This window comes from Anopheles gambiae, chromosome 3 (genome assembly GCF_943734735.2).
Source record: "Anopheles gambiae chromosome 3, idAnoGambNW_F1_1, whole genome shotgun sequence".
NCBI classification, from domain to species: domain Eukaryota; kingdom Metazoa; phylum Arthropoda; class Insecta; order Diptera; family Culicidae; genus Anopheles; species Anopheles gambiae.
In genome coordinates this window covers 25,343,165-25,368,155 of record NC_064602.1, presented here as the reverse complement: position 1 = coordinate 25,368,155, position 24,991 = coordinate 25,343,165, and the positions used below count along the sequence as shown (strand labels likewise).

Here is a 24,991-nt window from a genome sequence, read left to right as displayed (position 1 = left end):
GTTTCAAAATTGAGCAGAATATTATAATTTTTTAATCCAACCAAATAAGCTCTTAAAAATCATGCGAACAATCAACCGAGAAAATATTTACACCACCGTATAGCTGAGAAAACGTGAAATTTTTTGTGGGGTTAGTTGAAAAAAACTTTCTTTTTGTCACTGAAAAATTCAATTTCAAAAAAGTTACAACTTTTGGGGCAAAAGAGCCATCTCTATTTGGGGCAAGTGTGCCACCATCTTTCATAGGCGCGAGCTGTCAAAAATGTAAACATTGTTGTAGCGTGCTGCGGAATGGTACGCTATTGTGAGCGGATTCCACCCCAGAAAAACAGAACAGTAACAAACCATATTGTGGTATAGTTGGTGGTCAAAAAGGGTACATTGGTGACTCAAGACATCTAGAAATACATACACTTGTGCCACATACGTAAAAATTTCCAATTATCTAAGAAATACGTTTATTTCTACCAGGTGGCCGTCTTGCCCCATACGGGTGGCACTCTTGCCCCATAGCCAAAAACACAACGTCTTTTTGGACCCTTTTTAAAACGCTTCAAAAACAATTTTGTTTGCACGTTTTTCAAGCGAAACTCATTTATTAATGAGGAGATAGATGTAAAATGGTTATGAGATTTAAATCGGATTTTGAAAAACACGTTTTAGTGAGTTATAACTTGAAATGCTTAAGGTGGCACACTTGCCCCAAATTCCGCTACTGATTTTATTTCAACCTGTTTTCGCATTCCATTGGCATGTTTTTTTACGTTTTATTTTGCTATAGATAAACGAGAACCAAAGATGTATTGGTTTACTAGCATTTTAACATTTATCTTGTGTCCATTCAAACTCCTGGAGATTTACAATATATTATGAATTATTGTGCTATTTTTCTTTTTTTCTCTTTTTTTCTCCACCATCGTTCTCTTGTTTTGTTTGCATTTGTGTTATAGATGTTCAATATTAATATTCAATATTCAATTTTAGCAAGGATACTTTTTGGTTCGATTTACCTTTATTTATATACTTCTCTTATCTTTTCCTTTAATTTTGTTTATGTTTTGTTTTTTTCTCTTTCTTTGACTCCTTTCATTAATTTTTTTTCTTCTTTTTTTTAGTCTTCATATTGTTATCTATCTCCTTCTTCCTCCTCCTTTTTCCATTTTCCTTTTTTTCTTAAGACATTTTTAAGATTAGCTGTAATGTTATTTGAAATTATAGTTAATTATATATTGTTTAACGCTCTGTTGTGTATTGTGTAACTGCTGTGTATTGATGAAGCTCGAGTACATCGCTTGGTGGTTTGACTAGGACTGCTTTGTTACACTTACACCTGTTTCCATCTACGTTCGAATCTCGTGCCATTTGCATCGAATCGCAAACCGCCTGCTTCGAATCGCATGCCACTACGATTGAATGCGTGCAACCATAGTTGAATCGCGTGCCAGTACGGTTGAATCACGTTCCACTTTGGTCGAATCATATGCCACTACGATCGAATCGTGTGCCGCTACCATTGGATTTCTGAAAGCAAGAGCATAGTAAACGGTTTGTTTACGTTTGAAAGCTGTTTCTTTCTTCACCGACGGCATTTCATTTTGAAAATACTAATAAAAGGGTACTAATAAAAGGGTACAAAGTACTAATACTAATAAATTATTCCCTGATTATAGATAAACCCGACGAATATTGGTTGAAACCATGGATTTTACCATCAACAACGAACACCGAATATTAGTTGAAAACAAGGATTTTACAATCAACAAGGGACCATGGTTTAAACCAATATTGGTGATTTACCTATAATCAGAGAATTCCTTTTTATTAGTATTTTACTAGCTAAATGCCGTCGGTGAAGAAAGAAACAGCTTTCAAACGTAAACAAACAGTTTACTATGCTCTTGCTTTCAGAAATCCAATGGTAACGACACACGATTCGATCGTAGTGGCATATGATTCGACCAAAGTGGAACGTGATTCAACCGTACTGGCACGCGATTCAACTATGGTTGCACGCATTCAATCGTAGTGGCATGCGATTCGAAGCAGGCGGTTTGCGATTCGATGCAAATGGCACGAGATTCGAACGTAGATGGAAACAGGTGTATATTCTATTACAAAAATCCTTATTGCTAACCTTACACCTATACAGTAACACTATGACGTATGATACGAATTCACATACATTACTTGCTTCAACACATTTATAATTAATATTTCAAAACGGCAAATTAATTTGCATTATTGCCCAATCCAGCAAAATAAAGAAACTGATGCATAAAATAAAACATAAATTAGTAGAAATTACTCTAAACGATGTCTAGTATTATTTTTTTTCTAACTTTAAAACTTTTATACTTTAACCTTCAACCTCAAAAATCACATTCGAAAACTGTTTATGAACATAAAACATAAATTAGTAGAAATTACTCTAAACGATGTCTAGTATTATTTTTTTTCTAACTTTAAAACTTTTATACTTTAACCTTCAACCTCAAAAATCACATTCGAAAACTGTTTATGAACATTATAATCAATTCATCAGTCAAGTTCCTTTTCATTTGAATATGTAAAACAAAATCCAACGAAAGATGCTGCTAAACCAGGTAAACTGTGCTGAAAGTTAACAGTGTTACTTGTACGCCTACCATCAAATATTGCTCCCTGTACTATGCAAAAAAAACAGCAAAAATCAACGAAAGACATCCCGGGGGGAATGAGGCCAAAAGTTTGGTCATGCAAGTTTTCTGCATTCTAGATTGCTCAACCAATGTTGGTTGTCGACGATGTGCATCTACAAACATAAATGTACACATACGAACACCCAAAGCACTGGTACCCGTACCAATCGAAATGGCTTAAAACATTCACATACTTTTCGCGTGCCCGAAACGAAAGTTTGAATGCGATTGATTTCCAACTTTATAATTTGATTAGAGATGTAGCGATGGGAACAACAAAAAATGTGAAAAAGCATGTCGGGATATTAATTTTTCAAAATGAATTCATGAAACTTTGCCGTGCCTCGTTGTGAACATGCTGTTTGCGAATGTATTCATTCCATTTTTGCAATGCTTTTCGTGTATGTTTTATCATATTCTTGTTGCTCTTGCTGCAGTAAATAAGCAAATGTCTGGTGGGAAATCTACCATACGCTGTATGAATTTATGGTTTGAATAATGTTGCTGCAAATAAACAGAAAGTTATCATTGTTTTGCTGCTTCCTTCGTGCTCGTACACTCCTCACTTCAATTAGCAAAACAACGACCCAACAGTGAGCACCAATTGCCAATTGTACTTAATTATGCTGCCACATTGTTGGTGCGCATAACAAACTGGGGAACTTCTCGCTGAAATTCCGCCCATGAATCATCTTCGCACGTCACACAGGTTCAGCTCTCGCCAAACAATTGCTCACTGAGTGTATTCAGTTAGGGGTTATCACCAATACTGAACTATGAAGCGATAAGTACGCAACGAGATGCTGCTATAACAGCTGCACGCTGATCAACCTGCCGCAGTCTCAAGCGTGCAACCTTTCCAGCAAGATGTCTCGATCGCTCACCGCAGCGCTGTGTACGGTGGTGCTTTTTGCGGTGATCTGCCAGCAAGTGTCCAGCCATGGATATGGCCGTCGCCACCATGGCCGCCATGACCATCATCATCATCACGGGCACGGGCATCGACGCCCGCACCACTGGACACCGCACCCAAACATCGAGATCTACAGCCCGAAAGGTATTGAGCTCTCCATCCAAAGGCTGAACGCTACATCGCAATACTTTGCGTTCGAGCTGTACATCAACAACCCGGGCGGGGATACGCCGGACGTGGTGCAGAACGCGACGGAGCTGGTGTACGGGAAGTACATTGTGCGCGATACGGAGGTGATCATCAAGCCGGGTGACGCGTTAAACCTAACAACCTACATGGGTTTTACCGATGGAGGAGTGCTAAAGAACACGATCCAGTTTCATGTGTTTCGTAAGTATATAGGGAAAACATGGCCGCAATGATCGACAATTTGTTTTCAATTTCACTTCTCTACACTTTTCCAGGACATATGATCAGAAGTAACTGTACCTGTGAGAATGACACCCGATCAGAAACTACCACAAAACAGCCAGTTTACACCTTACCGCCCTGGTCACGGTCCACAACCCAAACGCCACGATTCACTACTCCTCAACCAACTTCATCGACAAGAAGAACTACAACTCCTTCCCCGATCACACCCACTACCGCCAACTGGAACCAGGAATTGTTCAACGGTGACTATTCCGACGAAGGATTTGACTGTGAAATCGATCCCGAAACAAACCTTTGCTCGCACGCTTCGCTGTTGGACGTACGGAACGGAGCGAGGGACGAACGTCTCCCACAAAAACTCATCCAAGCCAAACCGGATCGGCGGTACGATGCAAGCATTTTGAAAGGTATCGTGGAGATGGTTAGTGAACAGTGTGCAACGAAACCACGCACCAACCTGCTAACCCTTAAGAGCCCGGAAGATTCGTACGATACGTCGATCGATTGGCGCGGATATGTGCAAACAGTGCTGAAACAATCGCCTAAGCTTGCCCGGGTTGCGGATAGCGCAGTGGTTGGTGCCAGCCCTAACGGGAAGGTGATCGTTTTCGAGATGGATACACTGCTCCACAAGCTGCTAGTGCTGTACCAGGCGCGCGAAGCCGGTATGACGTCCGTGAGGGACTACGATGATGTTGGCAAGAAATACTGAAAAGCCGTAAGAATACTCACCGAACGTGAAAGTTTTGACTTAGTTGCAAATATATATATAATGAGCATATGTGATTTGTTTGTATATACATTTACTTATTTTGGTCTTTACGTCAACAAAGTGCGATATTTTTAGAAACATGAAAATGTTTTTAAATGGAATACAGTGAAATCTTTCTAAGATGTAGTCTCTTCAATACGAATTATTTCTGTAAGCTGATTATTTTGATGGTCTCTTCATATTCCATACATTGTATGTCTCTTCAAGATAAATGTTCCCCTTAGGCCTCGAGTTGCATATGCGATTAGGCTGTCAAAATTCTCCAAGATATTTTTTTGGGTGACGGTTTACAAATATATTGGTCAAAGGATGCCATGTTTTTCCCGTAGTTTATTGGATGCTTCATAGCAACACCTTAATTAGTTTTTCTCAACATGGATATCTATCGGTCCCTTGAAGATTCACCTATAGATATCACCATCTTGGAGATTTCACTGTATGTATACAGGGTTTCCCACGATTTATTGGTTGGTTCCCACGATTTATTGGTGCGTTCCCACGATTTTTTGGTCATTTCCCATAATTTTTTGGTAGCAACCCACGATTTATTGGTCGGTTCCCAAATATTATTGGTCGGTTCCCAAATATTATTGGTCGTTTCCCAAATATTATTGGTCGGTTCCCAAATATAATATAATATAATACCGACCAATAATATTTGGGAAACGACCAATAATATTTGGGAACCGACCAATAATATTTGGGAACCGACCAATAAATCGTGGGTTGCTACCAAAAAATTATGGGAAATGACCAAAAAATCGTGGGAACGCACCAATAAATCGTGGGAACCAACCAATAAATCGTGGGAAACCCTGTAATAACTCTAAAGTTTATTTTATCAAAGACATGCGTTGCACAAAGCAAATTGATTCCCCTCATTTTGCCCAAGTAAGTAAGTAAGTCCAAGCTAAAACTTCTAGATCGTGCTATATGACTTCCAGACTATTTGTCTGAGACTGAGTTGGGTTGCAAGCATGACATGTATATTTGTATTTTGGAAATTAGATTTAAATGTGTTGTGTCCGCACAAAACAAACATAGCGAGGGTGTGTACGGCACAAACAGAACATGTATTTTATTTCTATCTTTGGTATTATTGTATTACACGGGTAAAAAAAAAACAATCACAACACACGCACGTAATGCAGGGAGTGGACGGCTGGTCCTTCCCGCGCCGCGATCCTCACTGAGGACGTCAACGGTTGACAGTCCTGCTGTCAACGGTTGACAGTCCTGCTGTCTACGGCGAGCCCTCAGGAATGAGGCAGCGGTCTGTCCACAACAAAATGATATTTGAATCCATGTTAATGTTATTCAATCCTTTAGCCAGATGACTTGATGGATTTGGGAGGAAAATCTTGTATTGCCCATTATAAGAGCCGCTGTTGGACGCTTGTTCTCAGACTGTTATAAGCTATCGTTCAACACTTTGAGTGCCAGACCATTTATCTTTATGTTTCCCTGGATGCCAAGCACTTTTTGTTAACATTTTTATTTGGCTATCATATATGAGAGCCATGGCCCCCAAGAAAGTGTGATTGAATATAAACAAACGATGTTAAAAATGATGATTTTTAATACAATTTATATTGATATCTTGTTGTGTTTACATTATTTTGCTTGGTTTTGATTAACTTGCGGAAACAACAGTTTAATGTCATATATTGATGTTTTTTCATCATTAAAAAGCGATCATATGAAAAAACTTATGTTGACATAATCTTTTAACTAATATCTGCTATATATTAGAGGATTTGAAAGCTCACATTATAACTAAAATATATGTGGCTGCATTATATTCATCAAAGGAATTGTTAGTGTTATTCTATTAAAAGAAAACACCAAAGTTTTTTTCAAAAACCGTATACATTAAAAAGCTATTTACTACTTTGTTGGTCTTTTTGCCAAATTTCATTATTATACGCTCTCTCTGTTACGAGTTATTAAGCTTTAAAGTCAATTATCCCTGGAGTTCATATCTGAAAGCCATGACACTCTAAGTGTTGATCAATTAATCAATAAATTGCATAACTTTAGGCGCTCATCTATAGCCAAATTCAACAGCATTCCTGTCGATGTGCATTTGAAGCTGTTCGAAGCTACACAGTGTAGAGTTGTTAAGTTAAATGGAAGCACAAATAATCACTTAGAGCAGATATCACATTACAGAAAATATCATATCCTAAAACTTAAGTGGTTCTCTAGCAATACCATATACAAGACACAATTACTTTTGACAGTCTTTCCAATTGCCCTGCTTCAAATTACCAAAAACAACGTTCAAGATGACCTGTTTCACTCAAACCAATTGCACCAAAACAAGTGCATAACTATGCACTTGCCTTGAAAAGCTATACAAGCTCTAGTTGATTTTTCCACTCAACCATTCATTCCACACATGGTTGCGGTAAATAACAAAAAAATAGCTTTCCATTTCTACCAAAAACCGTACCACACACCGGAAGCATATTCGAGTAATAATTGTCTAGCCCTGCTCCCAGGAAGCCAACCAGCGCCTAACGAACACCATTACCCGTACCGATCATCATAATCTTCATTACACTCATCATTCCGCGTACGCTCATACACCCGGTCGTGTATGGGCATAAAAAAGCGATATTCGTTCGTTCATTGGAACGTGCACCGGTGGAAAGAAAAACGCCAGCACTGTTTCTGCCCTGGCGGCACACCTTATTTGGCTCGGTACATATTGTACCATCCAAATGGTTATTACCGGTGCTTTTTGCATTTCCATATCCACGTAGAGAGCAGAGAGTGAGCAAGAACGAAAAAAAAAATCCTGAACGCTCCATGATCCTTTTGCCCTTCTGCTTAACCTAATAAAAGACTCCATTATTACATGTGGCCCGGGAAAATTAGTCGTTACACTGGGGGTTATGCCGTGGGAACAACTTGTCCGACTTTTGCAAGCCTACCGCCACGATAAAGGGCCGTAGTTCTACCAACAAACAGCACAAAAAACGACCACCACCACCAACTTGTGCAACGTTAAATTGTGGATCCTGTTTTGGGGGGAGGGTGAAAATGGGTTCGCGTTTTGGAAGGCGAACTGCAAAACGCAAGCTGCAAAAGCTGGGAAATTGGGTGATTGTGGTGCTTTCATGCACGGCGAAGAAAGAGGCTAAAGTGAACCCAATTTCTGGTGCTGTAGAGGAGATAGTACAAAGCAATATATACATCCACACACACACACTCGTAGCGTGAGCATGATTTTTCCCCCCTGCATGGTAAATGGGATGGCAGTCTTTTAATCATTCATGAAATCATAATCATAACGCCCTGATCCCTTTTTGTTCGCCTTTGCCTTGCCGTCGTCGTCGTCGGCTTGATGTACGCTTCGTTACTCAGCTTTACATCGGCTAACATCGCTTCAGCACCAAAGGAATTTTTCATCATTTTCACTACTACGACCCTTAGCACAGTGGAGCAGGAAAGCAAAAAAAAAGGAAACCCATTTCCACGTACTTTTTCGTCGCGTTGCGCGTTTGCCACCACGGGGCCAACAAAGTCGTTTCTTTGGTTCATATTTTTGTGCGCTGTTTTTTTCTTTCCTCCTCCTCCTCCTCCTTGCCGGCTTATGCTTTCCCTTTTAACGACGATACACCAGCAAAAGGGAGGCGTTTTTAGCCCACAAGGTCGCTGCATTTTCCTCCCTCAACGGGGTGGCTCGAAGCGCGTCAGATCGCAACGCTTTTACGCATGTTTTTCACCCCCCCCCCCCCCCTCACCATTTCCACACAACGCAACACACATCAGCTCGGTCGTTCTCCTGGTGCGCTTCACATTTCGGAAGGTGTCATAATTTCCCTCTTTCTCGCTCTCCCCATTTCTGGCTAGTCATTTGCGTTGCTCTGCAAGAGTGAAAAAAAGCAGCCACCCACGGGTACGCTTTTTTCCCTTTTCAGCCTTCTGGCACACTTTACGCCATTCTAATGCGGGACTAATAAATCATTTTCCACGCTCGCACACGCGCCTCCTTCCTTCGCATCGTATCCGGGGTTCTCCGGTTTACTTGACGCATCTTTTCCCTGCTGGTTGAACCCCCGCTCCCCCTTAAGCCCAGCGCTCTAAAAGGAAATGGCGAGGAAAATCCGTAACACACGCACTTCACCTTCTCCCTTCGAGCACTTCCGTTCCATTAAAAACTGGATGGAATGGAGTGGAAAGAGCGAACAAGTTCAAAACGTTTTAGAAAACTCCATCAAACACGGGCGACCGGCTTTTTTGAAGATTTTCCATGCAAAAGGCTAAAACCCGTCGTGTTGGCTTTCGAAAGCCTACCACCATTGAGGCTTGGGCAATTTGTTCTTGGGGAAAGCACAAAACACACCTTTCTTCTGTACAGAAAACCAGCAAAAAGGCTAATATCTTATCACCATAATCATCATCATCGTCGTCGTCAACAACGTTCGTCGGTACCATCAACAACAACGAATTGTTCGGTTGGTAATCGTCATTATCCTGCTCAAGTGTGCTTTGCTCTACTTCATGACCTCCCAGTAAAGAACGAGAAAACGACAAAAACAGGAGCAAAATGACACCTATTTTCACGATCAATAGAAGGTCATTCATTCAGCGTGTGGCATGACGTGCAATAAATAAGTATAAAGCCGAACTGGTATTTGAAATTTTCATCCTGTATCGGTATGACACGAACCAGACGGGATGTTGGAAGGTCGCTTTAAGAAAAAATGTAACCAAAGCTTGCAAAAACACAGCTTTCTGTGCACTCTGCACAAAAGTTTGATGATGCATTTTTAAATAAATTGGTCACAATATTCTTGGGCACCAAATCTTTGGTCGCAAAATCCTTGATCGCAAACATCTTGGTCGCAAAATTCTTGATCACCAAAGTCTTGGTTGCAAAATCCTTGGTCACGAAATTCTTGTTCACAAAATAGTTTGTGGCAAACTTCTTCGTAGCAAATTTCTTAGTCGCCAAAATCTTGGTCACGAAATTCTTGGTCGCATATTTCTTGGTCACGAAAATCTTGGTCGCAGAAATCCTGGTCGCCAAAATCTTGGTCACTTATTTCTTGGTGGCAGAAATCTTGGTCGCAAAAATCTTGGCCGCAAAAAAACTTGGTCGCTTATTTCTCGGTGGCAGAATCCTGGTCACAAAATTCTTGGTGACAACATTCTTGATCGCAAATTTCATGGTCCCATAATTCTTAGTCGCAGAAATCTTGGTCGCAAAGATCTTGGTCACTTATTTCTTGGTGGCAGAAATCCGGGTCATATTTTTTTTGGTTGTAAAATTCTTGATCGCATAATTTCTGGCCGCAAAATCTTGGTGGCAAATTTCTGGGACGACTAACACGATTTTCGAATAATGCAAATTTATAAGTAAGCGGTTTTCCCCGAATTTTACTCAATTGATAGTCCTACGCCGTAATTATACTAATAAGTCTGCTTATCCATTTATTGACATTGTTCCAAGCTATACTAACTACCTTATACCTCTACTACTTTATCCTTAACGACCTATAAAACACCATCGTAGTCCTCTATCATCCCGCTAAATCTCATCAGTTCCAGCAGCTTCAGCTTCTCGATAGTGGACCGCACCTGAAACGCAATCCCATCCCGATGATCGTCCACCTCCACGACCAGCTCCGACGGCCGGGAACTTGTCCAGCCCGTCCCGCCAGCATCCAGTGTGCGCCATTTCGCACGCAACAGCAACAGATCCAGATAGGTTCGCACGTACTCCAGCAAATCGGCCTGCTCGTTGCGAGGTTCCGCCCTTAGCACGAGCCAGTTCGAGATCGCCTCACACTCCCGACTACGGTTGCCCAACGCCCGTAGTATGATGCGTTCCAGCAGCTCCACCTCGGACATTGGTGCATCCTGCAGCGGTTCGGGTAGCTTGCGCGCGCCACAGAAACACCGATCGTTCGGTTTGATAAGCTCCTCTATACAACAAAAATACAACAGAAAAGTTACAATCCATACAAACACACTGTAACTGTTGATAGTGGTGGCAGTACCTCGCACAAACTGTCGTCTTGCGGCATGACGCATCGTCGTGGTGCCGTCAAACGTGATGATCGTGTACTGGAGAACATCACCAAAGCGGGCCACTAGGTTAGGATCTTCCAGCATAAACTTCCCGTCCACCGGTTCGGTAACATTCTGACACAGTGCACAGTCGAGCGCCTCCGTCCGGCCACCGTAATACTTCACGTACAGCTCCACACCGAACAGCTCCGTGTCGGGGTTGTATGCCGTCCACAGCCGAATGCCTTTCGGTGAGAGGACTTCGATGTGAATCTTGCCTATCCGATGGCCCTCTAGCTCGTCCTCGCCACGAAACCAGTCCAGCAATCCGGCCCGGGACGCACCGAAAGCGATCACAATTAACAGTGCACGAAGCATGTTTGGAAACATTCTGTAGGGATTACTTATCAGTTCCAAAAATCAAACCACTTCGTTTTGCAATATGCACTGCGCTCCATGACACACAAACTCACAATCCGCACTGTACATGGTTTGTGTGATTGGAAGTGTTCTTGATGTCGTGTTTGCTTTGCATTCCTTATCTCGCACCCTGTCGTCACCCTGTGTACTGTCCTAGGTCCACGACCTACTATTATTGTGTTTTTTTTTTGTATGTGTTCACCACCACTGCGCCATCTGTCAGTATCCCGCCAGCTCGCCTGAAGGAAGAGAATGACCGCCTAGCCCGTCAGTTCCGCCATCAATTAACGGGAATCGCTATCGAAGTTAGAATAAATTAATTAAGCACTAAGTTGTTGCCATTTCTTGCGCCAAACCGTGTACCGGCAGCATCTTTAAACAAAAAAAGAGAGGCGACCACTACACCGAACCGCCGCACCAGACAAACCAAACTTCCGAAAGCGGGCAACATTTCCCGGAAAAGTGCCGATGGGTTCACCATTATCGCAACGCACTAGCACCATTCGGCGTCAGTAGTAGTGGCAGTAGTACCGTCTTGGCTGCAGAAAGTAATTAAGCAAACAATAATTTATTTCACCAGCACAATTCATCTCCCGTGCGCTCTGCTGTGCCGGTTTCATTGTGCCGCTGTTGTTCCCTCCTTCGCTCGCTCTCTCTCTCTCGCTCTATCGGATTCTCTCCCACTCTCCCTTTCTTAGTCGAAACACAGCACGTGGCGTGGTAGCTTAAAAATTCATTATCGCGCAGGATTGTTGCGCTATCCGGCGGCAGAAAGCCAACGCTCTTGACACACGGTGCGGACCGGGGGGGTGTTGGATGTTGGTCCATTCCATTCACCCGCACCAGGATGATTGGTTGCGGGTGCGGAATTTAAAAGTAATTACGCCAGAAAAACTCGAAGCCATTAAAATTATTTTAATGGGGCGCAGGGCCCGTGCTCGCGCCGAGCGCTTTTAATCGAATTCAATTATTTCGTTATTGGAAGGGGATGGAGAAAAGATATGGAAAAGGTTTGGGGGGAGGGGTGGTGGTCGAATATTCGCGCGATGATGGTCAAGGACATACCTTACTGTTGAGCCTAACATTAATATGGTGGAAATAAATTGTGAAAGTTCTTTGACAGTGCCGTAGATCAGGCTTGTAGCCGATATTCATGCAGCTTGTAGGGTATAGTTGAGTTTTCCAAATATTTTTACTGTATGCCGTCAAAGGGCAACATGCTGGAAACGAAGTGCCTGGGTTTTTCCTTTAGTGAGCAACCTAAATAATGCTTTAGATGAGTTTAATATGAGAAAACAAACTTCAATAAAAGAAAAAGAAATTTCCATCAACCTTAGAGGGAATACATTCAGTAAAAGATATACATCCAGGCGCATTTCAAGTACATAACTTTAGGCGTAATCTTATTTAACCTCATAGAACATTGCAGTAAGACCTTATTTTCTGCAACTGGCTTCATATACATGCTATATTGAACCTTCATATATAATTAGCATCATCGTTGAAACAATTTTACAACTGGATTTGCTCTTTATAACAATAGCTTCATTGTTCAGTTAACAAAGCAATTGTCGTACTGTACAGAAACACTCACCATCAAAGCCAAATGTAATGACCAATTCCACGATTCCGATCTTTTCTGCGCTAACTGATTGATGCGCAACAATCCCAAACTTACAGCTACTACCCACCTTTAGCGTCCTTTACCAAAAAAAATTCTATTCATTTGTTTCATCTCTACCACGATTGTAAAGTTAGCGCAACTCGCACAATGAATATCCCGTTCTAAACGTGGAAAAGTTGGCCCACGTGTTACACCGCGTGCATTCTACGCCACTACGCGTTGATAACAAAGCTCTACAAAGCGATCCTATCAGTTTGGATGCCGTTTCCAAAACTTGCACTCAACCATTGTTTTCTTACCAGTGTTTTAACGGTCCATTGTGCTTTGATGTATTTGGCGAGTTATAAGTATAATATTGCATCGGTGCGTGACTTTCCATTCGATCTGGTATCTTTGTTTTACATTTTTGGAATAATTTTGAGCTATCCATACTTTAAATCCCTGAAAGTAAAGCCATCAATTATTTAGTCCCTGAAATACGGACCGCGAAGAAACCGTGATCTCAAATTTAAGTTGAAGTCGTTTCTATTGATTTTCTTCAATAATATTGCTATTAGCATGTGGTTTTGCATGGAATTTATCTACTACATTAATTATTTCATATGATTCGTAATTTTTTTTCTTATCTTCCCAAGTGCCACAAATCCACTAAACGACCACTAAACGGCTTCTAAACGACTCAATTTTTCTACCTAAACGGAATATAGAAAGACTTCGTTTAGCAGACGGTAAACGACTCATGCATTCTAAAAATAGCGAAAAAGCTGGTGGCGCTCTCTGTTGGTGGGATACCCCAACTAGTTGAGCTTCATCGCTTGCTTGGTTTCGCATTGAAGTTATGCATCGCTAGAACTAGAACGGTGATACGATTGTTTAAATACTAAACTCCAACGGAAACCACCAGTACTGAAGCAAGTGAGATTTGAGTAATGGTCGTTGGTGTTGATACCCACGTATCTGACCACACGACCATTCATAAAGATTTTTGCTCAGAAAGTTATAAGGCTATATAGGTCATGATAAGATGAAACTTGTCGAAACACATTTCAAGAAAAGGATAGCAATATAATGATGAGTTGTAATATGCCATCTATTGATCAAACCAATGAAGCTGTGGAGCTTTCATTTTTTTTCTATGGATATTCAATTTTCCAGTCGTTTAAGCTTAATCTGTGGCGCTTGTGTTGTCTTATTTATTATATTTTCAAATGCTATTAAAAGTGAATGCTAGTGAAGGCCTTGTCCGACAACGGTGGTTGTTTGAAAGAAGAAGAGCATATAATTAAATATATATTACATTTCACATGTTTCAAATGAGTACAATTAGCTCAAACAAATTTCAAATGTAGAAAAATGCGCGTATCTTGGGGCCAACCTGTGTAATTAAGTTATGATTGCATAGCTTTAGGCGCATAACTGTTCCAGCGACACTATGAAACAGCTCTATAAAACCATGAGCAATGTTTAGAATGGTATGAACTTATGTATTTCCAGCTTCTTTTACTACAATATGATACAAAGCTTCGTTTCTAATTAACGAATTTATCTTTCACAATGGTGCCATTCCGTCTAAACGTGATCCAACGGTTGCAAATTCAAATTTTCGAACTCCATTCGAAGCTCATCCCTTAATTTTCGAAATCTACCCCTCGCGGTCAGTGCAGTATTTGTCTCTTTCTAGCACAACTCTACACCCTCTCGCTCTTCTCTCGCGCGTGTGTTTGTGTGGGCACACTTTGACAGTTCAGAACACAACAAACACCGAAAAGAGCTGCCAGAACGAAATCGCTTCACACAAAATTACACCCAAATTCGGCGCCCGAAATCGATAAGAAACCCGATCAACCATGACCGCGGACAGTGTGGATTTAGTGTGAAATCACAATTCTACCCATCGCCAGCAAAATGTGGTGATAGTTCTACGCAAAAGCCGCTCCTCCTCGGTGGTGGTGGTGGTGGTGGGTGTAGCGCACGCTTTTCTTTCCTTTTTTTTCGCTCTTCACTCTTGTTTACGAATCACGCGCTGCTCGGTGCCAGCTGGTGGCCATTTACGGTGCTAAATCTTCACCCTGCATCAGTGCGCATCACGATGGATGGGTAGGGCAGAGCAATGCAAATACATAAACTGCCGCCAACAAAACGGGTTCTAACATGTGGTTTCTTCCCCTCCCGCTCCCTTCACAGCATGTGCTTCGATTACGATCACTACTTCGCGGAAGAAACGTTCATCATCGACGATTTCGGTGAGATCTGCGAGGATGTGGTCCGGATTGCCGGTGCGAGCTCGCTGCATCTTTGCAAGGATTTCGATGCGGAACTGCGCCGGCAGGAAAGCCCCCCTCCCGGTGGCTTTAACGCTGGCTCGAGCCGCTGCTTCGACAAGGAGGTATCGTCACTCTTCTCCGAGATGGAATACCTTACCGAAGTGTCGCCCGGGACGGATGTGGTGCTGTCGGACACGAGCGCCATTACGATTGCCGTCAATCCAAGCGAGTTTTCCTGCAAACGGCCCATCCGGCGGGAACCACCGGACGGAACGGGCGCACAGGAAGGTGGTGGGCAGAATGATGGTAAGGAAGCTTCAGCCGTACAGACACCCGAGCCAGACAAACCAGCTTCACCCCACCACCAGCAGGAACCAGCGGCGCACGGCAATCTGTACCCTCCGGTAGAGTATCAGCGCATTTTGAACAATTACATTCAAAAGGGCCGCCGAAAGCTGGAAGCTAGCTCGTACTCCAAGATGAAAGCGTCCTGCCCGACCGGGGACCGATGGACGGCATCGGCACGACTATCTACCTCAGCGCTCGAAACGGTAACGGCGTCAATGCAACCATCCGCTAAGACCACTTCCGGGTCCAGCCCAGCACCTGTCACTGCCATTGTCCCAAAGTTCGACCACCACAATCCTTCCGCCTCCATTAGACAAACGGTGAATATGATAAAATCATCTCAACTGTCACCGCCCTTCCCATCGGTACAGCCGGCTGTCCAGAGCCGGACTGCTTCATCGGGGCTGCTCAAACCGACACGATTGCATCACTGCCGGGATTGTGGGCTGTCGTACGCGTCCAGCGAGTCGCTGCGGAAGCACTGCTGCATCATCGCGGAACAGTACCAGTGCCATCTGTGCTTGCGTGAGTTTAAAAAGCGCAAAACGCTGGACCATCACATGAAATCTCACGACAAAGTATTTTCCACCGATGACGATTTGCGGAAGTAGTGGGCTGCTAGCTGGCGGCAAGCTCATCACTGTTTGTTCTTCCAGCCTTCTTTCTTTTTGTTTGATTCGTATTGCTTCCCTCATTTTTCTGTCATTCTGTTTTTCTTCCTTATAATTTGCCATACAAGACGCTTGCTTTCGGGACACAAAGTGTTTAGTGTTTAGTAACGATTACAATAAATGGTTTTAAACGAATTCAGCCATTCCCCTTTCGCTGCTAGTTCGACTCCTCCAGGAAGCTGTCGAAATCGATCACATCCAGGTAGCCTTGGCCCAGCTCGAGCACTTTAAACTTATCGAGCAGTGTATGCATACGGAAGCCGACACCATTGTGGGCAAGGTAGGTCGTGACGACACTGTTGACCAGCGGTCGCAGTGCCTCCACTTGAAACAGGCGCGACTTTACGTACAGCTCGGCGTCAGCCACTAGCTTCGAGGCATTTTCCAGCGGGAAGAACAGATGCTCGGACGCTTGCGTACCGACGCACTGCAGTATCTTCTGCTCCAGCAGCAGCTTCAGGTGGGTAACCTCTTCGTGGGCGACATGCTGATCGCCTACCAGGCACTGCGAGAAGCAATAGTTGTTCTTCGGGCGATAGAATAGATGATCTGAAAATTATATAAAATTAATTTTAACATGGTTCTACTAGTACAACGTCCATTCCCACACCTGTTACGAGAATCCGACGGAAATTGCTGTGGAACAGCGTTTTCTTGTGCGTAACCATGAAGCGATAGCGAATCGTGTCACCCACTTCCACCACCATGCCGTCGTCGTGGATGAAAAACTTCCCATCCACCAGGACGGAGGTGTTGACGAGCAGCTGTCTGTCCCAGATCGGTCCCCGGGTGCTGTGATTACCCCGGCCAACGTACAGTTCCAGCCCGAACGTCTCGATCAGCGGACTGTCCCGGGTCCAGACCATGATGCCGGAAGGTTCGCGAACCTGCACGTGCACCGCAAACTGTTTCGTAAACACCAAATAGTCGGGCAGGTGAACATCTTCCTGGGCCCAGGCGAGGCGCAGTAATGCTAAACTCAATATAAAATGCACCAGCGAACGCATCGTAAACTGTACTGCGAGCGAGCTGAGATCACTATCTGTGTATGAGTCGGGGTTTAAGTTTGTCCGTGCAACGCTTACGAACGAGAAAGTTGCTCTCTCGAGCAAAACACAACTTGTACTGATACGCACCGCCCGTTGACTGCACAGATTTGTTTATTTCAACACGTTATCACAAATTTACAATCAAAGCACAGCATTATCACAATTTTAACGGCTGTTTGATCTGTGCGCTGTTTGAATACAGCATCCCTCAACATACACAGAGTGACCAGAAATACTTATTTATCTGCATTCCTACTGATTTTTTTATATGCCTACCGGTTCACAGATGAACACCCTAAAATAATCGATTTTTTACTTTTCCTGTCGAAAATCACAGATTTTTTTATGATACTAATCGAGAAACTGAACCTAAACTTTTATAATACTTTTATCAATAGAAATTGTCAATCTAAACAATACAGCGAAAATCGATTGACAACACGTGCGATAAAATCATATCCGATGGAGCACTGCCACAGCCCCAAGCGCCGAGGAAAGGAAATCGCCACCGCTGAGAAGAAAATGGGCATCTCAGTCCTTCTTTGGCTTAGAATTCCTAGTATAATTTTCAGATCGACACTTCAGAAAAACCTGCAATCGTGTGACCGCTGAACCAAATCTAATCCATCTCCTTAAAATAGATAAAGTATACATTTTCTCGCGAGGTGGAATGTTCGTTTAGCGTATTAGCACCCCCTCCTCTCCCCCCTCTCGCTTGGCACTTTTTTTAAATGAATTTTGAGTTTTAAAACCTACCGAAAACTACTGACAAAATCAAAATTTACTACTTAAAACTACAAATAAAATTTTGGAATCCTACCGAAAACCGCCTAAATAATCTGGCCACACTGAACAGACAGGCGGCTTCTGTCAATAACCGGTACCGATGTGTCCAAGCAGAGCAAACAGAGCAGCGCAATTATTTGCTCTCTCGCACAAAGCGCTAGCAATAGACACACTGTCGCCGCGCTGACAGTTTTCAACCGCACACCATAAACGAACGCTCCTCTGCTTGCAGTGGTGTGCGTGAGCTCGCTGCTTCAAAGTGACATTTTACATACCTGGAAATCGGCTTGAGAAAAACGGAGGAGAAGCATTGCTCGCGTTTCTCGTCACAAAAGTTGGTGCGTGCGAACGGCTGAACCCCACAATCGATAGGGTAGTGTGAAGCGTGACACGGTGTAGTACGAAGAGAGACGCACAGTTAACGTAAAGTTTTGAGCGAAGCAACAGCATCCGGAACCGGATTTTCAACACTTTGCTCGCGGACACGTTCGGAGCACCAACGCAGTGCGCCTTCCCATCTCGCTCCACCGCACACACAGATACGCAACGGTGAAGGAGAAGACAGAACACCCCGAGGAGGAATAAAACATGGCTGCCAGTGCGAGCGGTGATAAAGCTGCGGATGATTCACTCTATCCGATTGCTGTTTTGATCGATGAGCTGAAAAATGAAGATATTCAGGTAAGTTCGTCATGACTGGCCCGCGGGCAAATGTCAGGGAGAGCAGCGGAAGTGCTTCCGTTCTGACCTTGTCCCTCTCCTGCCTGCTGCCTGCCTTCACATTCTGCTGCAACCCCATCGATTTCGGATGAGGTTGGCGGTAGTGGTGGTGGTGGATTTGCCCCGTATATGTTCCGTGTGTGAGAGTGTGTTGGCATCCGCCCAAAGAGTACGCACCGGGAAGCGAAAGCGGCGGCAGTGCGATTGATTTCGGATCAAGGATCCTACCGCGGTCCATGGGAATGTTATTGACAGGGGGGCCACAACGCATGACGTGCTTTCTTCGCCTTCCGACGCAATGTGCGTTACGCGCGGATTACGCAAAAAAATAACCTTCCGATGCGGTTGGAGGAGGGGAGAGGACTCAGACACACGAGCAGGGAGCAACCCATTTATTGATTTGTTGATTCGTTTACAACTCCACTACATTTTCCGTTTTCCTTCCCGCTTCTGGTGCTTTTATTTTTAGCTCCGCCTAAACTCGATCAAGAAGCTGTCGACGATTGCCCTAGCACTCGGCGAAGAGCGGACGCGCAACGAGCTGATCCCGTTCCTGACCGAGTCCATCTACGACGAGGATGAGGTGCTGCTGGCACTGGCCGAGCAGCTCGGCAACTTTATCCCGCTGGTCGGCGGGCCCGAGTACGCGATGTATCTGATACCGCCGCTCGAATCGCTCGCCACGGTCGAGGAGACGGTGGTGCGCGAGAAGGCGGTCGAGTCGCTCCGTACCGTGGCCGGCCAGCACAGCGCCCAGGATCTGGAGGTGCACCTGGTGCCGACGCTGCAGCGTCTGGTGTCGGGCGACTGGTTCACATCGCGCACGTCCGCCTGCGGCCTGTTCTCCGTGTGCTATCCGCGCGTGTCGGCCGCGGTCAAGTCGGAGCTGCGCATCAACTTCCGCACGCTCTGCCAGGACGAGACGCCGATGGTGCGCCGCGCGGCCGCGGGCAAGCTCGGCGAGTTCGCCAAGGTGGTCGAGCTGGAGTATCTCAAGTCGGACCTGATCCCCACCTTCGTACAGATGGCCCAGGACGAGCAGGACTCCGTGCGGCTGCTCGCGGTCGAGGCGTGCGTCAGCATTGCCCAGCTGCTGCCACAGGACGAGGTGGAACTGGTAAGTACCAGGCATTAACACAGCTTTAACAGTGCATTTTAGTGTGAAGGTTTTGCGTTGCTTTTATTCAGTTTTTACATTTACAATCATACTGCCCGCCGCTTCATTAGTTGTTACACAAAAGCGTTATTTTTGCGCAATCTCACTCATCATCGAATGAAGCCCGAATATCCATGTCACCGATGGCGGTTAGCTTGTCGTAGTCCAGGATGTCGTTGTCTTGCCGCGCAAGCTCCAAAATTTTCAGCTTATCAATAATGTTAGCCACCCGGAACACGATACCGTCCGAGCCGTCCTCCGCGGACAGGATCGACCCTGCCAGCGGCTTTAGTGCGTCCCTCTGTTGGAAGTAATTCAGCACGATCTTTTTCAAATCGTCCGCCGGACCATCGACGCGATCCGTCTGCAGGAACAAATAGTTGGACATCGTGCCTTCGGCACACTTTTTCGACACTCGCTCGAGAATGCGCTCCAGCAGAGCAATTTCGGCCGTCGGATCTTCGTACACCTGCTGGGCGGTTTGGGTCGGCGTCGCAGGCGTTACCGTACCGGGCGGACAGGCACATCTTCCTTTCGGTTTAATGAGGAAATCTAGGGGGGTGTAGAAAATGAACGCCCAATTAACGCTTTTTTTCTGTTGCAACAAACGTCCTTGCATGAACAAACACCACCACCGCAACACCTCACTTACCGTCCACAATCAGTTTCCTGGGTTTGTGGCGCTGCACCGTTTTGCCATTGTCGGTAATGATCACGTACTCCAGTATGTCCCCGCTCTTGACGATCACGCTTTCATCCTGCAGAAAGAACTTGCCGTGCGTGATTTCCGTCGTATTGCGGCACACGTTGCACGGCTGCTGCTTTCGGCCGTGCACCGGATTGATGAACAGCTCCACGCCGAACCCTTTCATCTGTGGCTTTTGTGCCGTCCACAGGCGCAAACCTTGCGGGTCGAGCACCTCGAACTCCACGCGGCACACATCGTGGCCCTTGTTTTTGTTGCTGCGGAACCAGTCCAAGAAGCCACCCTCGGCGACACCGATCACCGCCAGACAAAGCAGCACCGTACACACACGAGACGTTACACTACACTGTCTCATCATTGGGAACGACCGTTTGCCACGATGGTTGAACAAGAACTAACCACCAACCGATTCGTTTTAACGACACTTAATGGAGCAACTATGAATTTTTGCTTCGTTTATGCTTCTTCGCCGAACGCGGCTAAGCTGCACTCCTTCTTATCGCTCCAGCTCCTTTAGTTAAGTTTAGGTTGCGTGATGTACCGATCACGGAAGGTTATCGGTAAAACCAACAGCAAGTCGAACGGACGCACGATCCAGGCAATAGCGCTTGAACCGTTCGGTCAGCCGTACGGTAGTGAAATATGCGAACGCTCAGCGTTGCTCTCTCTTTTTGTGAGCATTGGCAAAACAAAAGGCCCGCGCCGGGAACACACAGTGCGTTTGAGAAGATGGGAGAAGATTAAAACTCGTTCTTTGAGGAGGGATTCCCAGTGACGGGAGATGGTGAACGTTTTTGCCTCTAATATAAATGTTTTAATAATGTACTTCCTGCCCGGGGATCGGCCGGTCTACCTGGTGTGGGTTTTTTTTTTTGGGTAGCTACAACATTGATCCCCCTTGGTGGCCTTGAAATTGTCGCCGTCAATGTTCATTGATCGCGCATAAAATGAATGTTTTGATTTTATACCGATGCAAAGAGACAATTAGTCTTCGCCAAAAACAGGTTTGTCCGGACGCTTCGCATTGGATGGACATCGGAATATTGTAATTTAATATTTCCCACATTAATTTATGCTTGAAACAACAGTTGGACGCCAACTTAATCTTTGTCGTTTTGTTTGAATAATGTGTTTACTTCCATATGCAAATTAGAAATATTAATATATCAGTGATATAAATACAGAGTAATTGATCTGTGTGATCAAATATGATGCAATTCGTCGAAGTCTTAAGTGAATTATTTACTCAGCTCGTTTTGTTGCTGACTCATCTTCGACATTTTGCGTGTTTAATAAGCTACGCAACTGCGTGTGATCTGTGCATTCATAATTTTTCACATACACAATCATCTCACCTTTTATTCCCACGGTGTAGTACAATCGAAGTGATCGTGGATAGTCCCGTGCACAATAAAAGATCGCTTTTTATTGTTTCTCGTTCGCAATTTGTACATCAAGCTCCTCCATACTTACCTCCAATGTGTGCTTTTGTTCTACTTCCCAATCCCATCCCTCAGAATGTCATGCCAACGCTGCGCCAGTGCGTCAACGACAACTCCTGGCGCGTCCGGTACATGGTGTCGGAAAAGCTGACCGATCTGCAGAAAGCGGTCGGGCAGGAGATCACCAAGAACGATCTCGTGTCGGCCTTCCAGTTCCTGCTGAAGGATAGCGAGGCGGAGGTGCGCGCCTCCGCCTCGGCCAAGGTGACTGAGTTCTGCGCCAACCTGGACAAAGCCTGCCAGGAGCAGATCATCATGACGTCGATTCTGCCGTGCGTGAAGGAGCTGGTGGCCGACTCGAACCAGCACGTCAAGTCGGCGCTCGCGTCGGTCATCATGGGGCTGAGCCCGATCGTCGGCCGCAACAACACGATCGAGCATCTGCTGCCGCTGTTCCTGATCCAGCTGAAGGACGAGTGGCCCGAGGTGCGGCTGAACATCATCTCGACGCTGGACTGCATCAACGACGTGATCGGCATCCAGCAGCTGTCCCAGTCGCTGCTGCCGGCGATCGTCGAGCTGGCGGAGGACAGCAAGTGGCGCGTCCGGCTCGCCATCATCGAGTACATGCCGCTGCTGGCCGGGCAGCTCGGGCAGGAGTTCTTCAACCAGAAGCTGCGCGATCTGTGCTTCAACTGGCTGAACGATCACGTGTACGCGATCCGCGAGGCGGCCACGCTCAACATGAAGAAGATCGTGCAAACGTTCGGCACCCAGTGGGCGGAAACGAACATTATCAACCAGATTTTGGTGATGTACAAAAACAGCAACTATTTGCACCGTAAGTATTAGCGGTCGATGAGGTTTGGGTACAATTGGGATGGAGCAAAAAGCTTGTAATATTTGAACCCTTTGACGTCTATCCTTCCCAGGAATGACCTGCCTGTTCTGCATCAACGCACTGGCCGACGTTTGCGGTGCCGACATCATCGAGCGGCTGTTCCTGCCGACCATCAAAGTATTATCGACCGATCCGGTGGCGAACGTGCGCTTCAACGTGGCGAAAACGCTGCAGAAACTGTCGCCATTCCTCGACCAGGCTGCCATCGACGAGCACGTGAAGCCGATCCTGGAGAAGCTCAACACCGACACGGACGTGGACGTGAAATACTTTGCCTCGGAAGCGATGGTGAGCAGTGCCGGTGGGTACAATGGCGTGGGCGCGGGACGCGTTGTCGATTAATTCGCGGGCGTGGTCTAATGAATGGTGTTTTCTATTTTCACTATAGCAGCCTAAATAAAGCGTCGAGAACGATGATGATGGGGGTGAGTGCAGCGCAACCGTGCAGAGCAACAGGACAACAGGATCAACATCTTAATTGTTGTGCGAGAAATTTGTAGGTTAATGGAGGAACGATTTATGTCGCAGTTTTTGGTAACTATTAATACGCCGCAGTGCAGGAAACACTCACAAAAAAAGTAAACCTCCCTCCCGACCCTTCCTCTCTTAAAGTGGTTGAGATGCATCCACACATGCACACATACCGTTTCGGTGGGTGCGTTTGACGGTTGGATGCGGCTCGCGCAAATCACCTTCTTTTGTCCGTTTGCAAGAAACACAATTAACTACTTAACAGAAAGGGGTAGGACATAATGTCCTGCCGAGTCGTGTGTGTGTGTGTGCGCGCGAGCTCATGCTTGGGTGTGTGTATGTGTATGTGTGGAAGCGGTTAAAATAACGAATAACAGAACAAATAATTAACTGAGAGGGAAGGAGAGGCTAGCGTTGTTGTTAGTAGCATTTTCTTGCTGCGCTTTTCCGTTTGCCGCCGGTATCACTTACTCTCTAGACCTAGGTGGGCGCAGGTGGGCAAGCAAAACACAAGTTTATTGAAAATACGGCCCCACTCCAGCCCGCGCCAAGCGGCGTAAAGGGGCGGAGAAGGAGAAACATGTTTTGGGGCCGCGATTACACATTACTGAGGGCAATGGGAGCTCTTTATACAACACAAGACAAGGGATTATACTACTGTACACACAATAGGCACACATACACAAACAATAACTAAAATTCACTCTCACACCACATTCACATACATCAACACATTATCTGTATTTTTTTTTTATAAATATGTAATTGTTCTGAGAAACTTAAATTCCTGTATTTCGGTGTCCTTTCTGTAAACGATGTCCACCCGACTCGGGCGTCCAGCGCGCACTTTCTCACGCAGGTGAACCATTCGCTGTTTGCTGAGCAGCTTTTTCACACGTCGCTTCCCCGCCCGCGCAATCATCCTTAGTTTTGTCGTGTCGAGAAGCGCGCAAATCTTAATTTTCCTTTCAAAAACCGCCGTTGGAATTTCAGGCTCTAACTCTGCGGGCTGTTATGAAGCGAAAGATCTTAAAATCAATGTTTATTCCCTTGCTTTTTTGCTCTATACAATTTTCGCAAAGCTCAGAAGAGAGTGAGAAAGTGCCAAGCGCTTTCTCGTGTGTGTGGAAGAGCGAATGTACGGGAAAACTGTGTGCGAAATTAACTAACGATCTGCGATTATGTGTATAATCTACGCGGCTGAAAAGGTAGCATCAGCGTAGGATCGTTTCATTCAACCGATGTCTTTTTTAACGTCTAATTATTTCTTCTTCTAACGCCTAAGTTTATTCTATATACATATAAATAAATATAAACACTATATATATTACGGAAGGAATACAAAACACAAGCTACATGAATTGCGCGATCGTTTGGCAAATTAACGTTTAAGAGCAAAATCGAAACGGGAGAAAATTACATATGAAACCCACGACCCACAATGCCGTCGTTGAAGGAATGAGAAATAGAAATAAAACATAAACCAAACAAAAAAAAAATACGCTCCAATGATACAAACTTTTGATGGACAAAGCCGAAATTTAACAGTACTTCCAATGCTTGAATCATTTCGTTCAATAGTAAATCCTAAGAAGCTTCGTAAAAATATAA

The 24,991-nt window shown here is 44.8% G+C and overlaps 6 protein-coding genes across 10 annotated transcripts; 3 read left to right on the top strand and 3 right to left on the bottom strand.

Moving 5' to 3' along the window:
- Nucleotides 1-3,445: 3,445 nt before the first annotated feature.
- On the top strand, nucleotides 3,446-4,812 carry LOC1280061 (uncharacterized). Its single transcript, XM_319860.4, has 2 exons — nucleotides 3,446-3,981; nucleotides 4,056-4,812. Exons 1-2 carry the CDS (start codon nucleotides 3,546-3,548, stop codon nucleotides 4,736-4,738), a joined length of 1,119 nt encoding a protein of 372 aa, XP_319860.4. The 5' UTR covers nucleotides 3,446-3,545; the 3' UTR covers nucleotides 4,739-4,812.
- A 5,405-nt stretch (nucleotides 4,813-10,217) lies between these two features.
- LOC3291903 (uncharacterized) lies at nucleotides 10,218-11,868 on the bottom strand. The gene is made up of 2 exons (XM_553032.3): nucleotides 10,813-11,868; nucleotides 10,218-10,737 (listed from the first exon to the last, which is right to left on the bottom strand). The coding sequence occupies exons 1-2, from the start codon at nucleotides 11,210-11,212 to the stop codon at nucleotides 10,307-10,309; spliced, it is 831 nt and encodes a 276-aa protein (XP_553032.2). The 5' UTR covers nucleotides 11,213-11,868; the 3' UTR covers nucleotides 10,218-10,306.
- A 2,715-nt stretch (nucleotides 11,869-14,583) lies between these two features.
- On the top strand, nucleotides 14,584-16,284 carry LOC1280060 (uncharacterized). Its single transcript, XM_061662921.1, has 2 exons — nucleotides 14,584-14,963; nucleotides 15,051-16,284. Exons 1-2 carry the CDS (start codon nucleotides 14,956-14,958, stop codon nucleotides 16,087-16,089), a joined length of 1,047 nt encoding a protein of 348 aa, XP_061518905.1. The 5' UTR covers nucleotides 14,584-14,955; the 3' UTR covers nucleotides 16,090-16,284.
- On the bottom strand, nucleotides 16,226-17,413 carry LOC1280059 (uncharacterized). Its single transcript, XM_319858.4, has 2 exons — nucleotides 16,760-17,413; nucleotides 16,226-16,698 (listed from the first exon to the last, which is right to left on the bottom strand). Exons 1-2 carry the CDS (start codon nucleotides 17,154-17,156, stop codon nucleotides 16,307-16,309), a joined length of 789 nt encoding a protein of 262 aa, XP_319858.4. The 5' UTR covers nucleotides 17,157-17,413; the 3' UTR covers nucleotides 16,226-16,306.
- Nucleotides 17,414-18,118: 705 nt separating this feature from the next.
- LOC1280057 (serine/threonine-protein phosphatase PP2A 65 kDa regulatory subunit) lies at nucleotides 18,119-24,879 on the top strand. Of its 5 annotated transcripts, none has more exons than XM_319856.5 (5): nucleotides 18,119-18,665; nucleotides 19,174-19,821; nucleotides 22,084-22,849; nucleotides 22,941-23,210; nucleotides 23,298-24,879. In XM_319856.5, the coding sequence occupies exons 1-5, from the start codon at nucleotides 18,573-18,575 to the stop codon at nucleotides 23,303-23,305; spliced, it is 1,785 nt and encodes a 594-aa protein (XP_319856.5). In that variant the 5' UTR covers nucleotides 18,119-18,572; the 3' UTR covers nucleotides 23,306-24,879. The 5 variants fall into 5 exon arrangements, with proteins under 5 accessions (XP_319856.5, XP_061518875.1, XP_061518874.1 ...); XM_061662891.1 differs by having other exon boundaries at nucleotides 18,189-18,665; nucleotides 22,941-23,197; nucleotides 23,301-24,879; XM_061662890.1 differs by having other exon boundaries at nucleotides 18,189-18,665; nucleotides 22,941-23,197.
- On the bottom strand, nucleotides 19,858-21,230 carry LOC5668138 (uncharacterized). The gene is made up of 2 exons (XM_061662922.1): nucleotides 20,513-21,230; nucleotides 19,858-20,412 (listed from the first exon to the last, which is right to left on the bottom strand). The coding sequence occupies exons 1-2, from the start codon at nucleotides 20,922-20,924 to the stop codon at nucleotides 19,964-19,966; spliced, it is 861 nt and encodes a 286-aa protein (XP_061518906.1). The 5' UTR covers nucleotides 20,925-21,230; the 3' UTR covers nucleotides 19,858-19,963.
- Nucleotides 24,880-24,991: the final 112 nt, after the last annotated feature.